Source organism: Lolium rigidum, chromosome 3, assembly GCF_022539505.1.
Source record: "Lolium rigidum isolate FL_2022 chromosome 3, APGP_CSIRO_Lrig_0.1, whole genome shotgun sequence".
Classification (NCBI taxonomy): domain Eukaryota; kingdom Viridiplantae; phylum Streptophyta; class Magnoliopsida; order Poales; family Poaceae; genus Lolium; species Lolium rigidum.
The window spans coordinates 250,134,406-250,147,399 of NC_061510.1; the positions used below are offsets into that span (position 1 = coordinate 250,134,406).

Here is a 12,994-nt window from a genome sequence, read left to right on the forward strand (position 1 = left end):
TTGTATTTACAAGTTTTAACACAAGATCTAAAATATAGATATTGCTAATGATCTATCCTACAAGCATACACACTCGTAATACAATTTTTTTGTATTATGAGATACACAAAAATAATAAGATACGATATTTTTAGATTTAAAAATATGCATTGTTCACTATACTTAGATACACCCTTATATTTAAAGGTCGGAATAAAGGTGTTTCAAAATGAGATTTTGCGCGATTATGGGTTACATCATTGACTACATCCCTTTTTCAGAGTTCATTAAAAATGTAGATCTGATTTTCGAATTTAAAAATAAAGGGTCCCCTGGAGATTGGAATCTGAAGAGCGTTAAAAATTCCATATCGCAGTTGCAGCCAATTTCTAGCTAGCTAACTAGACGTACCTAAAGCTGCACTAGTTATTACATCATCAGAAGGGCAAAAACATATGCCGTGGACATAGCTTCGCGGAATCCTTTGGACTGCCTGATCATGTTGTCATATGAATCTTATCGTTTCCTCTAGGTCCAGCACCCCTGCTAGCTATCCGCAGAATCATTTCCTCTCGTATTCATACACAGGGCCGCTGGGCGTTTCTGGGTTAAAGAACCTTCCTGACACCCTCTCCTCTAACACCATCAGCGCTTCTTCTGATCGAATAGCCATTGGAGTTTTGTACTGGCTAGGCGATGCGCCCCTAGACACGAACAAATCCATCAGAGCATCAAATGCACCAGGTTTCACCACCCTAATCTCGAGTGCCCTGATCGACCCACGGTGCCGGCTTTTGCGGTACATCTGATCGAAGCATCCTTCCACGGTCAGACAGCACTTCTCCATGACAGTCCGGTCGATATCACTGGCAATATGGTTACTCTCAGCTGCACGGAGCAGCTCCCAGAAGAGGACGTAGTGGCCAGGCAAGGTGGATATGTCCGCATATGCAGTGGTACCACCAAACATGTAACCAAGAGGCCTAAGGTGCAGCTCATATGCTTGCGAAATGGCCTTGAGGAGGTCCTCCTCGGTTATACACTCGAAGTCAATGTTTAAGGCAACATTGTGCCTCCCGGAGAACTGAAATAGTGGCGTTGCGTTGTAGAATCCACTCACTGTCAAAAGGTCACCCACCCGGTACCTGTAAAGTCCTGGTATGCACAAGAATATGCAAAGTCAAATCAAAGTGAACTCATTTTCTTAGGCCTACAACTTTTCAGAAATTGTTGAGATCATTGATTTTAATTCTTATATCACAAAAAAAAGCCACCAAACAATGCAAGCAAAAGAGACCAGAGGCTTACACAAGCGGGGAGAGTTACTGCACTGCAGTGGGGCAACAATCTCACTTAGTGGTACTTCATGGCTAAACATGACACTGTGAAGTGCTAGTTAAATTTGGTTTCTTAATACTTGGGAGTTGCAGTAGCAGATAACTACTCTGATAATGTATTCAGAGTAACGCTGATAAAACGTAAATCATGGTGACTTTGAAAGCATGTAAGAAATCAGACTGGAGATATGGTAGGGAGTAGTAGTCTAACAGCTAACCTGCAGAGGTGGTGATAACCAGCTCATAGCACCGACCGATTTTGACATTCATAAGATCCACAAGCTTTAACCCACCAAAATTATCAGTTGTTCGTTGCACCATGTCATCATCACCACGCTTGACCTCTGCGAACTCGTAGTATGCAATGTTTGGAAGCAATGCATACGACGCGTGGGAAGGCGGATCAAGAGGCCTTAGATTGATTCCTGCAGCGCACTCCGTAGACACGTATGTGTGCGAAACAATCGGTAACCCAGCACCATAGCTCTCGAGAATTGGAATGTACTGCGACATGGAGCCGGTGACAATGGTGAGGATGTACCGTGCTCCTGGCCATAGCCTCCTCAGTATCCCATCCCAAGGCCTCCCGGCACACTGGGACACGATCTCATCGGCTAGTGCTGGGTCAGGCTGTCGCAGGTAACGCTGAGAGATGGCATCACGCAAAGGAACATGCGTTATCCAGTCGCTGAGATGTCCAGTGCGGATGTTGGAGCACATCTCCTCCCAGTTATCTTCCAAGAACCTGATCCCTTTCACGAAACCGTGAGCGAAGGCGCCGCCGACATGGTCGACGATTCGTCGGTCAATCAGGCCGCAGAGCAACTGGCAGTACATGCTCTGCTTGACATCTGGGCAGTAGACTGCCTCGATGGGGCTAGTGTTCCTGTGGATGTCGTGATACCTGAAATGGCTGCTGTAGCAGTAGGCGGTGCCAGACGAGTGGACGGGCAAGCCGGAGATGGTCGGGTTCCCAGGGAAAGTGAACATGAGGTACATTCCCTTGCCGCATTTCTCCTGATCAGCATGCAAATGCCTACAGCAACGGAAGCCGGTTCTTAAGATAACAAATTGCAAATGCATATACACTTTGGTAGATAATGGTTACACAACAGCTGAACTCGACCAAGCGGATGGCCAATGCTTACATCTTCCTCACGGCTGCCTCTAAGGCATTGTAGAACATCCTCTGGTGGAGCTTCTCCGTGGTGGATGGATAGAGCTTCTGGTGCCCCCCGGACGTGCCCGAGCTGCCAACCATGAGAAACATACACATCAGTTTGGTGTAGTGTTTCTTTCGTCGCCATGAGAAAAATTTAAGCGGGAAATATAAACTAGAAAAGGCAAGGCTACTCGAAATTATTGAATTCCTAGATATTAAAGCAGAGACTTGTCCTCTATCTAATGTTGAGAGGGATGAGTTAAAATTGGCAAATGATAAGTTGAATAACCTTAGAAGGTCCGAGGAAACCAAATGGGCACAGAGAGCCAAGGTTAAGTATGTGCAAGAGGGGGGCAATAATACAAAGTATTTTCACTTAATTGCTAATGGGAAACATCGGAAGAAGAAAAAATTTCAACTTGAACAAGATGAGGGTACGATATATTGTTGGGGATGAGAACCTCAAAACTTATATTATTGAATACTACAAAAAACTTTTTGGTGAGTCGCAACATAGTTCAGTACTAATGGTGGAGGATAGGACTGACGATATTCCTCAAGTGTCTGCGGCTGAAAATGAGCTTTTGATCAAAGACTTTTCTGTCGAGGAAGTTTATGAGGCCATCTCACAGATGAAACATAACAAAGCTCCGGGCCCTGATGGCTTTCCGGCAGAGTTTTATCAAACCTTTTGGGAGGTAATAAAATTGGACTTGATGGTGCTTTTTAATTCTTTCCAAAGAGGAGAGTTACATTTGCACAGGTTAAATTTTGGGGTAATTACTTTGCTTCCTAAGAAGGATAATGCGACACAAATTCAACAGTACCGTCCTATTTGTTTACTTAATGTGGTTTTTAAGATATTCACTAAAGTTGCTACCATTCGTATTTTGGAGGTGGCTCATAATGTGATTAAACCCACTCAGACTGTCTTCATGCCAGGTAGACATATTTTAGAGGGAGTGGTTGTGCTTCATGAGTCGATTCATGAACTGCATAGGAAAAAGTTAGATGGTGTTCTTTTCAAAATTGATTTTGAGAAGGCATATGATAAGGTTAAATGGCCTTTTCTACAACAAGTTTTGCGGATGAAGGGTTTTGATGACAACTGGTGTGATAGAATTAGACAGTATGTTCAAGGAGGGAGTGTGGGAATTGGGGTGAATGATGATATTGGCCATAATTTCCAAACTAGGAAAGATTTGAGATAGGGTGATCCTTTAGCTCCAATCATGTTTAATATTGTTGCGGATATGCTAGCTATTATTATTGCGAGGGCTAAAGAAGTGGGTCAAATTGGGGGTCTCCTAAACCATCTAGTCGAGGGGGGAGTTTCAGATATTTTACTTCTAAAATCAACAATCAAAATTTCAGATAAATTGGGCGTCTCCATCGCGAGGGAAGGGGTGCGGGGGAAAATGGCTCGGGTCCGAGCGGTTCGGTCGATTCTTTCACAGGAGCCCCAGATTATATACGGGAGGGCAGTTTCTCCGTAATTCCTTCGAAGTGCAAGGGCTAGTTTAGTCCTCTGGGACTCGGGAAGCAGCTGAAAGCTCGGGAAGCAAGTCGAGACCGTCTTTTGCGTTCGTAGTTCATTTCACCGCAGCGCTTTGGAGAAGTGCTTTCCTATTTGTTGTTGTTTGTTTGAGCTGCTGCTTTTGGACCCCAAAAGCTGAAGTGGAAGCCCAAACAAAAGTGGAAGCCCAAACAAACGGACCCTATGTACCTTGATTATATAAATGATCATACTAGATTTTTGCCCAAATATTTGTGGAAACTCAAAATTCCTTTAAAGATAAAAAATTTCATGTTGTTTCTTAACAATAAGGTCCTACTAACTAAAGACAACTTGACTAAACGTGGCTGGATAGGATCTCAAAAGTGTTGTTTCTGTGATGCAAATGAAACTGTACATCATTTATTCCTTGCATGTCATTTTGCTACTATCATTTGGCGGATGATTTACTTTGCTTATAATATCCCTCCTTCCACAAGTATTACTAATATGTTTGAGAACTAGTTGTATGGAGTTCCGAGAAAGATAAAATGAAAATTCGAATTGGTATATCTGCTGGATAATTTGGAATACTAGAAATGATATGATTTGTAATAATCAGAAGGGTACTAACTTTTTACAGATTATTCACCGAGCTGTGCATTGGATACATTTATGAGCTTTCCTGCTACCGGAGGATCAGTGCAAGGATATGGATACTGGCTGCAATAAACTACTACTGGTTACGCAGGATTTCTACTACCGGATTACTGGGTGGCGACACGGTATAGGATAGAGTATGGCTAGCATATTTACATGCGTCTTGTTTCGCTGGCTGATTTACGTGCCAACCATGTCGGCTCCATGATGTATTTTATTCCTTGTTACTTATACTTAATACTTGATACTCTATGATCTATATAGTAAACGGCTATGTGCAATTGATGCCCAGAAGCTGGGCTATTGCTCCTTTATCTATAAAAAAGAGAATGAATGATTTACCTTCTGACGAGCTCGGTGATGGGCTCGGAGCAGAGGACGCTGGACGGCTCGCCGGAGACGATGCGGTACACGTACGGCTTGATGTCCTCGTACCTGACCACGGGCACGCGCTCCTTGAAGGCCTCTCGGAGGTCGGCGGCCGAGGCGCCTGGTGGCAAGCCATCCAGGAAGCGGCGGAGGTACTCGGTCTGGGCGTTCCTGGTGAGGATCTCGGTGAGGACCTCCTGCTGGAGCGCCGGGGCGTCGGCGGTGAGGCGCTCGACGAGGCCGCGGCCGGCACCCGCGTCCGCCGGATCGAACTCCGGCAGCAGCGACGCTATTGCTTTGGTGGGCTCGCTTGGTGAGGCGGCTAGGTTAATGCTGCAGGGTGGACAGGCAGCCGACGGCGAGCTGTAGCCCAGACGAGTGCCAGACCGCGACCGCCGTCGGCCGAGATCTGGAGAGAGAGCTGCTGTCGGACGCAGCGACGAAAGGGAGTGGAGTGGCCCTGTCACAAACATGACGAAGTCTGCGTGAAATGTCCCTATTGGATGTGGCAATAGTGACCTCGCGGATACAAGTACCACGGAGTACTCCTATAGATTTGGCAGCTTCTGCGAAATTTGTTTCTTTTTCAGAATATAATGGTCCACGTGTTCAGTTGTACGGAGTAGTATCAAGCAAAGAGTAAAGACCTAACACGTAAGTACCTAACCACACCTAGAACATCCTAGTGGACAGCTGTGCTGGAGGTATAGGGTGTTGAAATATTGGGCCCATTTTTAGTGGCCCAAATTAGATTTCAGTTTTTCCTATAAATCTCAAAGCGCATGGTGGCAGCGCGTGAGTTTGAGCCCAAGTTGGTGGCAGCTACGCTGGGGAGTAGGCAGAGGTGGGAAGTTTAGTCCCATGGAAAGTTGGGAGGAAGTTAGACCACCTTATAAGGTGGGTTGTTCCACCACTAGTAAGTGAGTGAGAATAGGAGTGCTACACGCGCGCTCCTCCTCCTCCTCGCTCGCTCGTCTCGACTCGACACGACACGACACGACACGACACGACGCGCGCCGCGCTCGTGGTGAGTGGATTGAGCCTCGAGCCGAGACTTTCCTTACTCGAAACGTTCGTGCGACGTGGGCGTGGCCCACGTTGCCTAGGGTTTCCCGAGCCTATATAATCTCCTGCCCGGCTACCGCAGAAACACATCTAATACACGAGTTAGGGTTTCCACCTCTCTGCTTGCGCCGCCATCGTAGCTTACTCCATCCCGCGCGCCGAGCGTGCATCGGCGAACGGGAGAGCGAGTCTCCGAACCGCTCGTCCTTGCGATCTCGTACGGAGAGGGCGAGTAGGTTTTTGGGAAGCGCTTCTGCGCGGCGCTCAAGCTCTCCATCACGGGTCGCCTTCCGTCCAAGTCGGGCGGTGCTGCCTACCGTCGTCTACAACGCCGTCTACGCCGACCCGTCGTCCCCGTCATCAACAACGTTGTCATCAACAACGTTACTGCTGCGACATCATCTCGCTACACCTCCACCGCCACCTCCACCGGATCGGTACGTGCGGCTATATCTCGATCTCGTTTAGCGATGGATGTTGTGCTCGTTTGCTATGCTACTGTTCATGTTGATCACTACATCTAGTATGTTCGAGTTTCACATGTTAGTAGTTACCGTCGTCATGCTTAATATTCTGGAATTAATCATGGAAATTGTGCCTAATTATCCAACAATCCAAAAACCTAATTGTAGGCAATTTCTCGAGTTAACAATGGCTGGTTTTTCCGATGCACCGAGGCCAGGATAAGTTTACTCTGGTGTGCACTTTAAGAGATGGCGAGTATAAGGCCATGCTCGGCTTACTCATCCGAAAGTGTTCGATGTTACCGATGGTTTACCTGAAGGAACTATATCCGATCAAGATCGGAACAAGTTCAAGGAAAACAATACTCTCTTTGTCGGATGCGTTACGAGCATTCTTGTCGATCGTACGTGCGATGTGTACATGCACATAACCGGATGGTAAAGAGCTCTGGGAGGCACCGAATGCTAAGTTCGGTGCAACCGATGCGAGCGTGAATCGTACATCATGGAGAACTTCCATGACATCGGGATGGTTAACAACCGTTACGTAGTCGAACAAGCTCATGAGATACGGTGCATTGCGAAAGAGCTGAGCTCCTTAAGTGTGCCTTACCCGACAAGTTTGTGGCTGGATGCATCATCGCTAAGTTGCCCCCTTCATGGAGGAACTTTGCCACAACTCTCAAACACAAGAGACAGGAGATATCGATTGAAAATCGATAGCAGTCTCTTGATGTTGAGGAAAGCTCGGGCTAAGGATAATACCGAGAAAGGAGAGGGTCGAGTCTAGCGCCAACATGGTGCAGAAGAAACCCTACTGACAAGAACAAAGGGAATAACAAGCCCTCCTTCAATAAGCCTATGAAGACTACAACCTTCAAGAAGAAGAAGATGATAAACAAAGCAGATCTGAGCTGCTTTACCTCGTGGAGAGGCTGGCCACTTTTCTAAGGACCGTCCGGAGAGGGCGAGACCGCAAGAAAAAGGGAGGCAAGTCAACACGGTGACCGCTAGCAATGCTGATGGGTACGGTAATCTCTTTACTTGTTCTTTCGGTATTTCAATCTCCATGTTGGTGGATTGATACGGGTGCTAATGTTCATGTGTGTGCCTGACATATCCATGTTCACTTCTTACCGGGTCGCCCGGGATTCTTCCGTCTTGATGGGGAATGGGTCACATGCTTCGTTCGTGGTGTTGGCACGGTAGATCCGAAGTTCACTTCGGGAAGATCGTGCGGTCGAGGAACGTGCAGCATGTCCCTACTATGAACAAGAATCTCGTTAGCGGCTCCCTTCTATGCGTAGATGGGTTTAAGGTTGTTTTAGAGTCGAATAAAGTAGTTGTTTCCAAGTTTGGACAATTTATTGGTAAAGGCTATGACTATGGAGGCTTGTTCCGCTTTTCGCTTCCGATTTCAGTAATAAGTCCGTGAACCATATTTGTGGCAATGTTAGTGATGATACCAGTGTTTGGCATTCTCGTTTATGTCACATTAATTTTGGTTTAATGTCTCGGCTATCCAGTTTAAGTTTAATTCCAAAATTCACCATTGCCAAAGGTTCTAAGTGCCATAGTTGTGTGCAATCAAAGCAACCTCGGAAGCCCCATAAGGCGGCCGAGGAGAGAAACTTGGCACCTCTAGAACTCATACATTCTGATCTATGCGAGATGAATGGTGTGTTGACAAAAGGTGGAAAGAGATATTTCATGACATTGATTGATGATGCGACTAGATTTTGCTATGTTTATTTGTTGCGAACTAAAGATGAAGCTTTAGACTACTTTAAAATTTATAAGGCCGAAGTTGAAAATCAACTAGAGAGAAAGATCAAGCGTCTTAGGTCGGATCGTGGTGGCGAATATTTTCCTAAAATCTTTGATGAATTCGCGAGGAACATGGCATTATTCATGAGAGGACGCCTCCCTATTCACCCCAATCAAACGGGGTTGCCGAGAGGAAAAACCGCACGCCGACTGACTTGGTGAATTCCATGTTAGCCACTGCTTGTTTATCTAAGGCATGGTGGGGGGAGGCTTTATTGACTTCATGTCATGTCTCGAATAGAATTCCTAACAAGAATAAAGATAAAACCCCTTATGAGGAGTGGGTTGGGAGAAAATCATCACTTTCGTATTTGCGCACATGGGGATGCTTGGCGAAAGTAAATATTCCAATTACTAAGAAGCGCAAACTCGAACCAAAGACAGTGGATTGTATCTTTCTAGGTTATGCTCCACAGAGTGTAGGCTATAGATTTTTAGTAGTTAAATCTGAGGTGCCTGATATGCATGTTGATACTATTATGGAATCTCGTGATGCAACATTTTTGAGAATATGTTTCCTCTAAAAGATATGCATAGCATTGCTAGAATTTCTACTGAGATAATTTCGAGTCTAGTACATCTAATGAGTATTTTGAACAATCACATGAGAATGTTACTGAGAAGGATGACAATGAAGCTCCTAAACGGAGCAAGAGACGAAGGATTGAAAAATCCTTTGGTGATGATTTCATTGTGTACCTTGTGGATGATACTCCCACGTCCATTGCGAGAGGCATATGCATCTCCGGATGCGGATGATCTGGAAAGAAGTTGTCCATAACGAGATGGACTCGATTCTTTCTAATGGAACTTGGGAGCTATCGTAACGACCCCATGGATGCAAGCACTGTGGGCTGCAAATGGGTGTTCAAGAAGAAGCTAAGACCTGATGGTACTATTGAGAAGTACAAGGCGCAGCTTGTAGCTAAAGGCTACACACAGAGAGAAGACGAAGATTACTTCGACACCTGTCCACCTGTCACTAGACTTACCACCATTCAAGTACTATTGTCCATGGCTGCCTCCTATGGTCTTATCGTTCATCAAATGGACGTAAAGACAACTTTTCTTAATGGAGAGTTAGAAGAGGAAATCTATATGGATCAGATTGATGGGTTTGTAGTAAAAGGTGAAGAAAGAAAGGTGTGCAAGTTGCTAAAATATTTATATGGCCTGAAACAAGCACCTAAGCAATGGCATGAGAAGTTTGACAGAACTTTAACTTCTGTAGGCTTTGTTGTCAATGAGGTCGACAAGTGTGTTTACTATCGCCATGGTGGGGGCGAAGGTGTTATACTTGTGTTTGTATGTGGATGATATTCTGATATTTGGTACAAACATGAGAGTAATACACGAAGTCAAGTCTTTCTTGTCAAAGTGCTTTGATATGAAAGATGCGGGAGAAGCTGATGTAATTCGAACATCAAGCTTATTAACAATGAGAGTGGGATTACTCTAACGCAATCCCATTATGTTGAGAAGATCTTGAGCCGGTTCGGCTATATTGATAGCAAGCCTTCTTCAACACCTTATGATCCCGAGTGTGACACTACGCAAGAACCTGGAGGATTGCCATAGATCAATTGAGATATTCTCGGATCGTTGGCTCACTCATGTACTTAGCGAGCGCGACTAGACCCGACATCTCTTTGCTTTGTTAGCAAGTTGAGTAGGTTCATGTCAAACCCGGGTGCTGATCATTGGCATGCACTTGATAGGGTCATGCGCTACCTATGTGGTACAATGAGTTATGGGATTCACTATTCGGGGCACCCAGCTGTGCTTGAAGGATATAGTGATTCGAATTGGATCTCGGATGTAGCTGATGCGTACGCCACAAGTGGGTATGTATTTACCTTTGGAGGTGGCGCAGTGTCATGGAGATCTTGTAAGCAAACCATATTGACGAGGTCAACTATGGAAGCGGAACTTATCTGCTTTAGACACAACCACTTGTTGAATCGGAATGGTTGCGTGAGCTCTTGATGGACTTGCTCGTGGTTGAAAAACCTCGTTCGGCAATCCTTTTGAATTGTGACAATCAAACTGTAATTGTCAAAGTGAACAATTCTAAGGATAACGCGAAGTCATCAAGACACGTCAAGAGACGTTTGAAGTCTGTCGAGGAAATTGCGAAACTCCGGAGTAATAAGCTGTTACATATATTCAAACGGACAAAAACCTCAGCGAGATCCCTTTACAAAGGGACTATCACGTAATGTGATAGAAAGTGCATCGAGGAGATGGGTTTGAGACCCGTTGATGTTACGCCATAGTGGTAACCCAACCTTTGTGATCGGAGATCCCGTGAATTAGGACACCGGGAAGAACAAACTAGTGGTTTAATTGAGGAGAGTATTATGTAACCCTCTCTATGTGAAGATGCACAACTCTCGGTTCTTTGTAAGGCGGGTTGGCAACAAGCCTTAATGTGTTTATGTTGGCTATTTTAGCAAAGATGCTGTCCTACTGAGCATTCTTGAAATAACACACCTATATGAGTCCGATTGTTAAACGTCGCAATCTATGAGATTTGGGTGATCTCTAGTAAACTCATGAAGAGACCACGAAGTATGACGCATATGCTTCACCCGCGGGGTAGGCTACGGCAGCCATGTACTGGTCATGACTTTGAGTGAAACCCTGTTCACGCAAAACTTGCAATTCAAGGCTTAGTCCATTGTTCAAGTGTGAATGGATGTAGCTTAAGGTTCTAGGCGGAAGTTCAACTTAACGAGTCTCATTCGAAACACTGGTATATAAACAAGCAAGCGAGTATTGGTAAATCTCTAAATGAGGATTTGAGATCCGGTGGGGGATTGTTGAAATATTGGGCCCATTTTTAGTGGCCCAAATTAGATTTCAGTTTTTCCTATAAATCTCAAAGCCCACATAGTGGCAGCCTTGTGAGTTTGAGCCCAAGTTGGTGGCAGCTCACTAGGGAGTGGCAAGAGGTGGGAAGTTTAGTCCCACATGGAAAGTTGGGAGGAAGTTAGACCACCTTATAAGGTGGGTTGTTCCACCACTAGTAAGTGAGTGAGAATAGGAGTGCTACACGCGCGCTCCTCCTCCTCCTCGCTCGCTCGTCTCGACTCGACTCGACTCGACACGACACGTCACGACGCGCGTGGTGAGTGGATTGAGCCTCGAGCCGAGACTTTCCTTACTTTTTGCAGCTCGGAAAAACGAACGAGTCCTAGACGGACGCGTCGCGGTTAGTCGGTTCGGGTCGCTCCCGGATCGTGGGCTATCACGTAACCGACTCGGAACGTTCGTGCGACGTGGGCGTGGCCCACGTTGCCTAGGGTTTCCCGAGCCTATATAATCTCCTGCCCGGCTACCGCGAAACACATCTAATACACGAGTTAGGGTTTCCACCTCTCTCTGCTTGCGCCGCCATCGTAGCTTACTCCATCCCGCGCGCCGACGTGCATCGGCGAACGGGAGAGCAGTCTCCGGAACCGCTCGTCCGTGCGATCCTGTACGGGAGAGGGCGAATTAGGTTTTTGGGAAGCGCTGCAGCGCGACTCGCTCAAGCTCTCCATCACGGGTCGCCTTCCGTCCAAGTCGGGCGGTGCTGCCTACCGTCGTCTACAACGCCGTCTACTTCGACCCGTCGTCCCCGTCATCAACAACGTTGTCATCAACAACGTTACTTCGCTGCGACATCATCCGCTACACCTCCACCGCCACCTCCACCGGATCGGTACGTGCGACATATCTCGATCTGTTTAGCGATGGATGTTGTACTGTTTGCTATGCTACTGTTCATGTTGATCACTACATCTAGTATGTTCGAGTTTCACATGTTAGTAGTTACTGTCGTCATGCTTAATATTCTGGAATTAATCATGGAAATTGTGCCTAATTATCCAACATAGGGTCAGTTTGGTAGGCTGGGCCGGATTTCTGCACCATTGGCGCAGCATCGCCGGACCACGGGCCAGATTCAGCTCATGTTTGGTCTCCTGTGTTACATCAGTGTGTACAAAAGTGTAGGTTATTTAGATGCCTGAAAAAAATGTTACATCTGTGTTTAGGACATCACATGTGTTTGGTTGCCATTTTGGACACCCAGGTTGTGCTTCTCTGACCACATTTAAATATGGTGACATTACCATCACATAACGGCACACAAGAGCACAAAGACGATCATAAGCACATCACACAGTTATACACACATCGAATATAATACTTAGGAACTAATCCTAGCGTCAGAGTGGTAAAACGTCTACTTAAACTACCCAGGTCCAAAAGTAAGTGTTGCTATCGAAAAACGGGGCGCATGTGGAAAAGACAGTTGCTGTCGGAGCAGCTATCGGAAAGCGGGGAACATATGGAGCAGATAGTTGCTGACTAGCACGGGGTCAGCCGAAAGGGCGATGGCGTGACCTGTGGCGCACCATTGGGAGCAGCCGGACGCGGCTGGCCCCATGGCATCGGCGCGTGCATTGGTGTGGAGGCAAACCCCGGCGGATGCTCCATCTCCCTGCTGGAGCCTACTGCACCCGCTACCATTGCCGCTGCCCTCGCCGAAGAAAGCCCTAGGCAGGGATGAAAAACCCCCGTCGCGGGATCCGCCGAAGGAATCACGGCGGCCTATAAAGCGGTGACGGCCGTGCTGCGCGTACTCATG

General features: G+C 46.4%; 1 protein-coding gene across 1 annotated transcript; it reads right to left on the reverse strand.

Moving 5' to 3' along the window:
- Positions 1-541: 541 nt before the first annotated feature.
- On the reverse strand, positions 542-5,475 carry LOC124696344 (probable indole-3-acetic acid-amido synthetase GH3.7). The gene is made up of 4 exons (XM_047229076.1): positions 4,976-5,475; positions 2,465-2,566; positions 1,535-2,352; positions 542-1,134 (listed from the first exon to the last, which is right to left on the reverse strand). Exons 1-4 carry the CDS (start codon positions 5,473-5,475, stop codon positions 542-544), a joined length of 2,013 nt encoding a protein of 670 aa, XP_047085032.1.
- Between the last annotated feature and the right edge of the window lie 7,519 nt (positions 5,476-12,994).

Excerpts from the sequence above, each read along its gene's own strand:
- LOC124696344 (XM_047229076.1), bottom strand. The coding sequence starts at position 5,475 with ATGTTTGTGACAGGGCCACTCCACTCCCTTTCGTCGCTGCGTCCGACA. Across the intron at positions 2,567-4,975 it reads ATCACCGAGCTCGTCAGAAG|CTCGGGCACGTCCGGGGGGC; the intron begins GTAAATCATTCA and ends CATGGTTGGCAG. Across the intron at positions 2,353-2,464 it reads GAGGCAGCCGTGAGGAAGAT|GCATTTGCATGCTGATCAGG; the intron begins GTAAGCATTGGC and ends CCGTTGCTGTAG.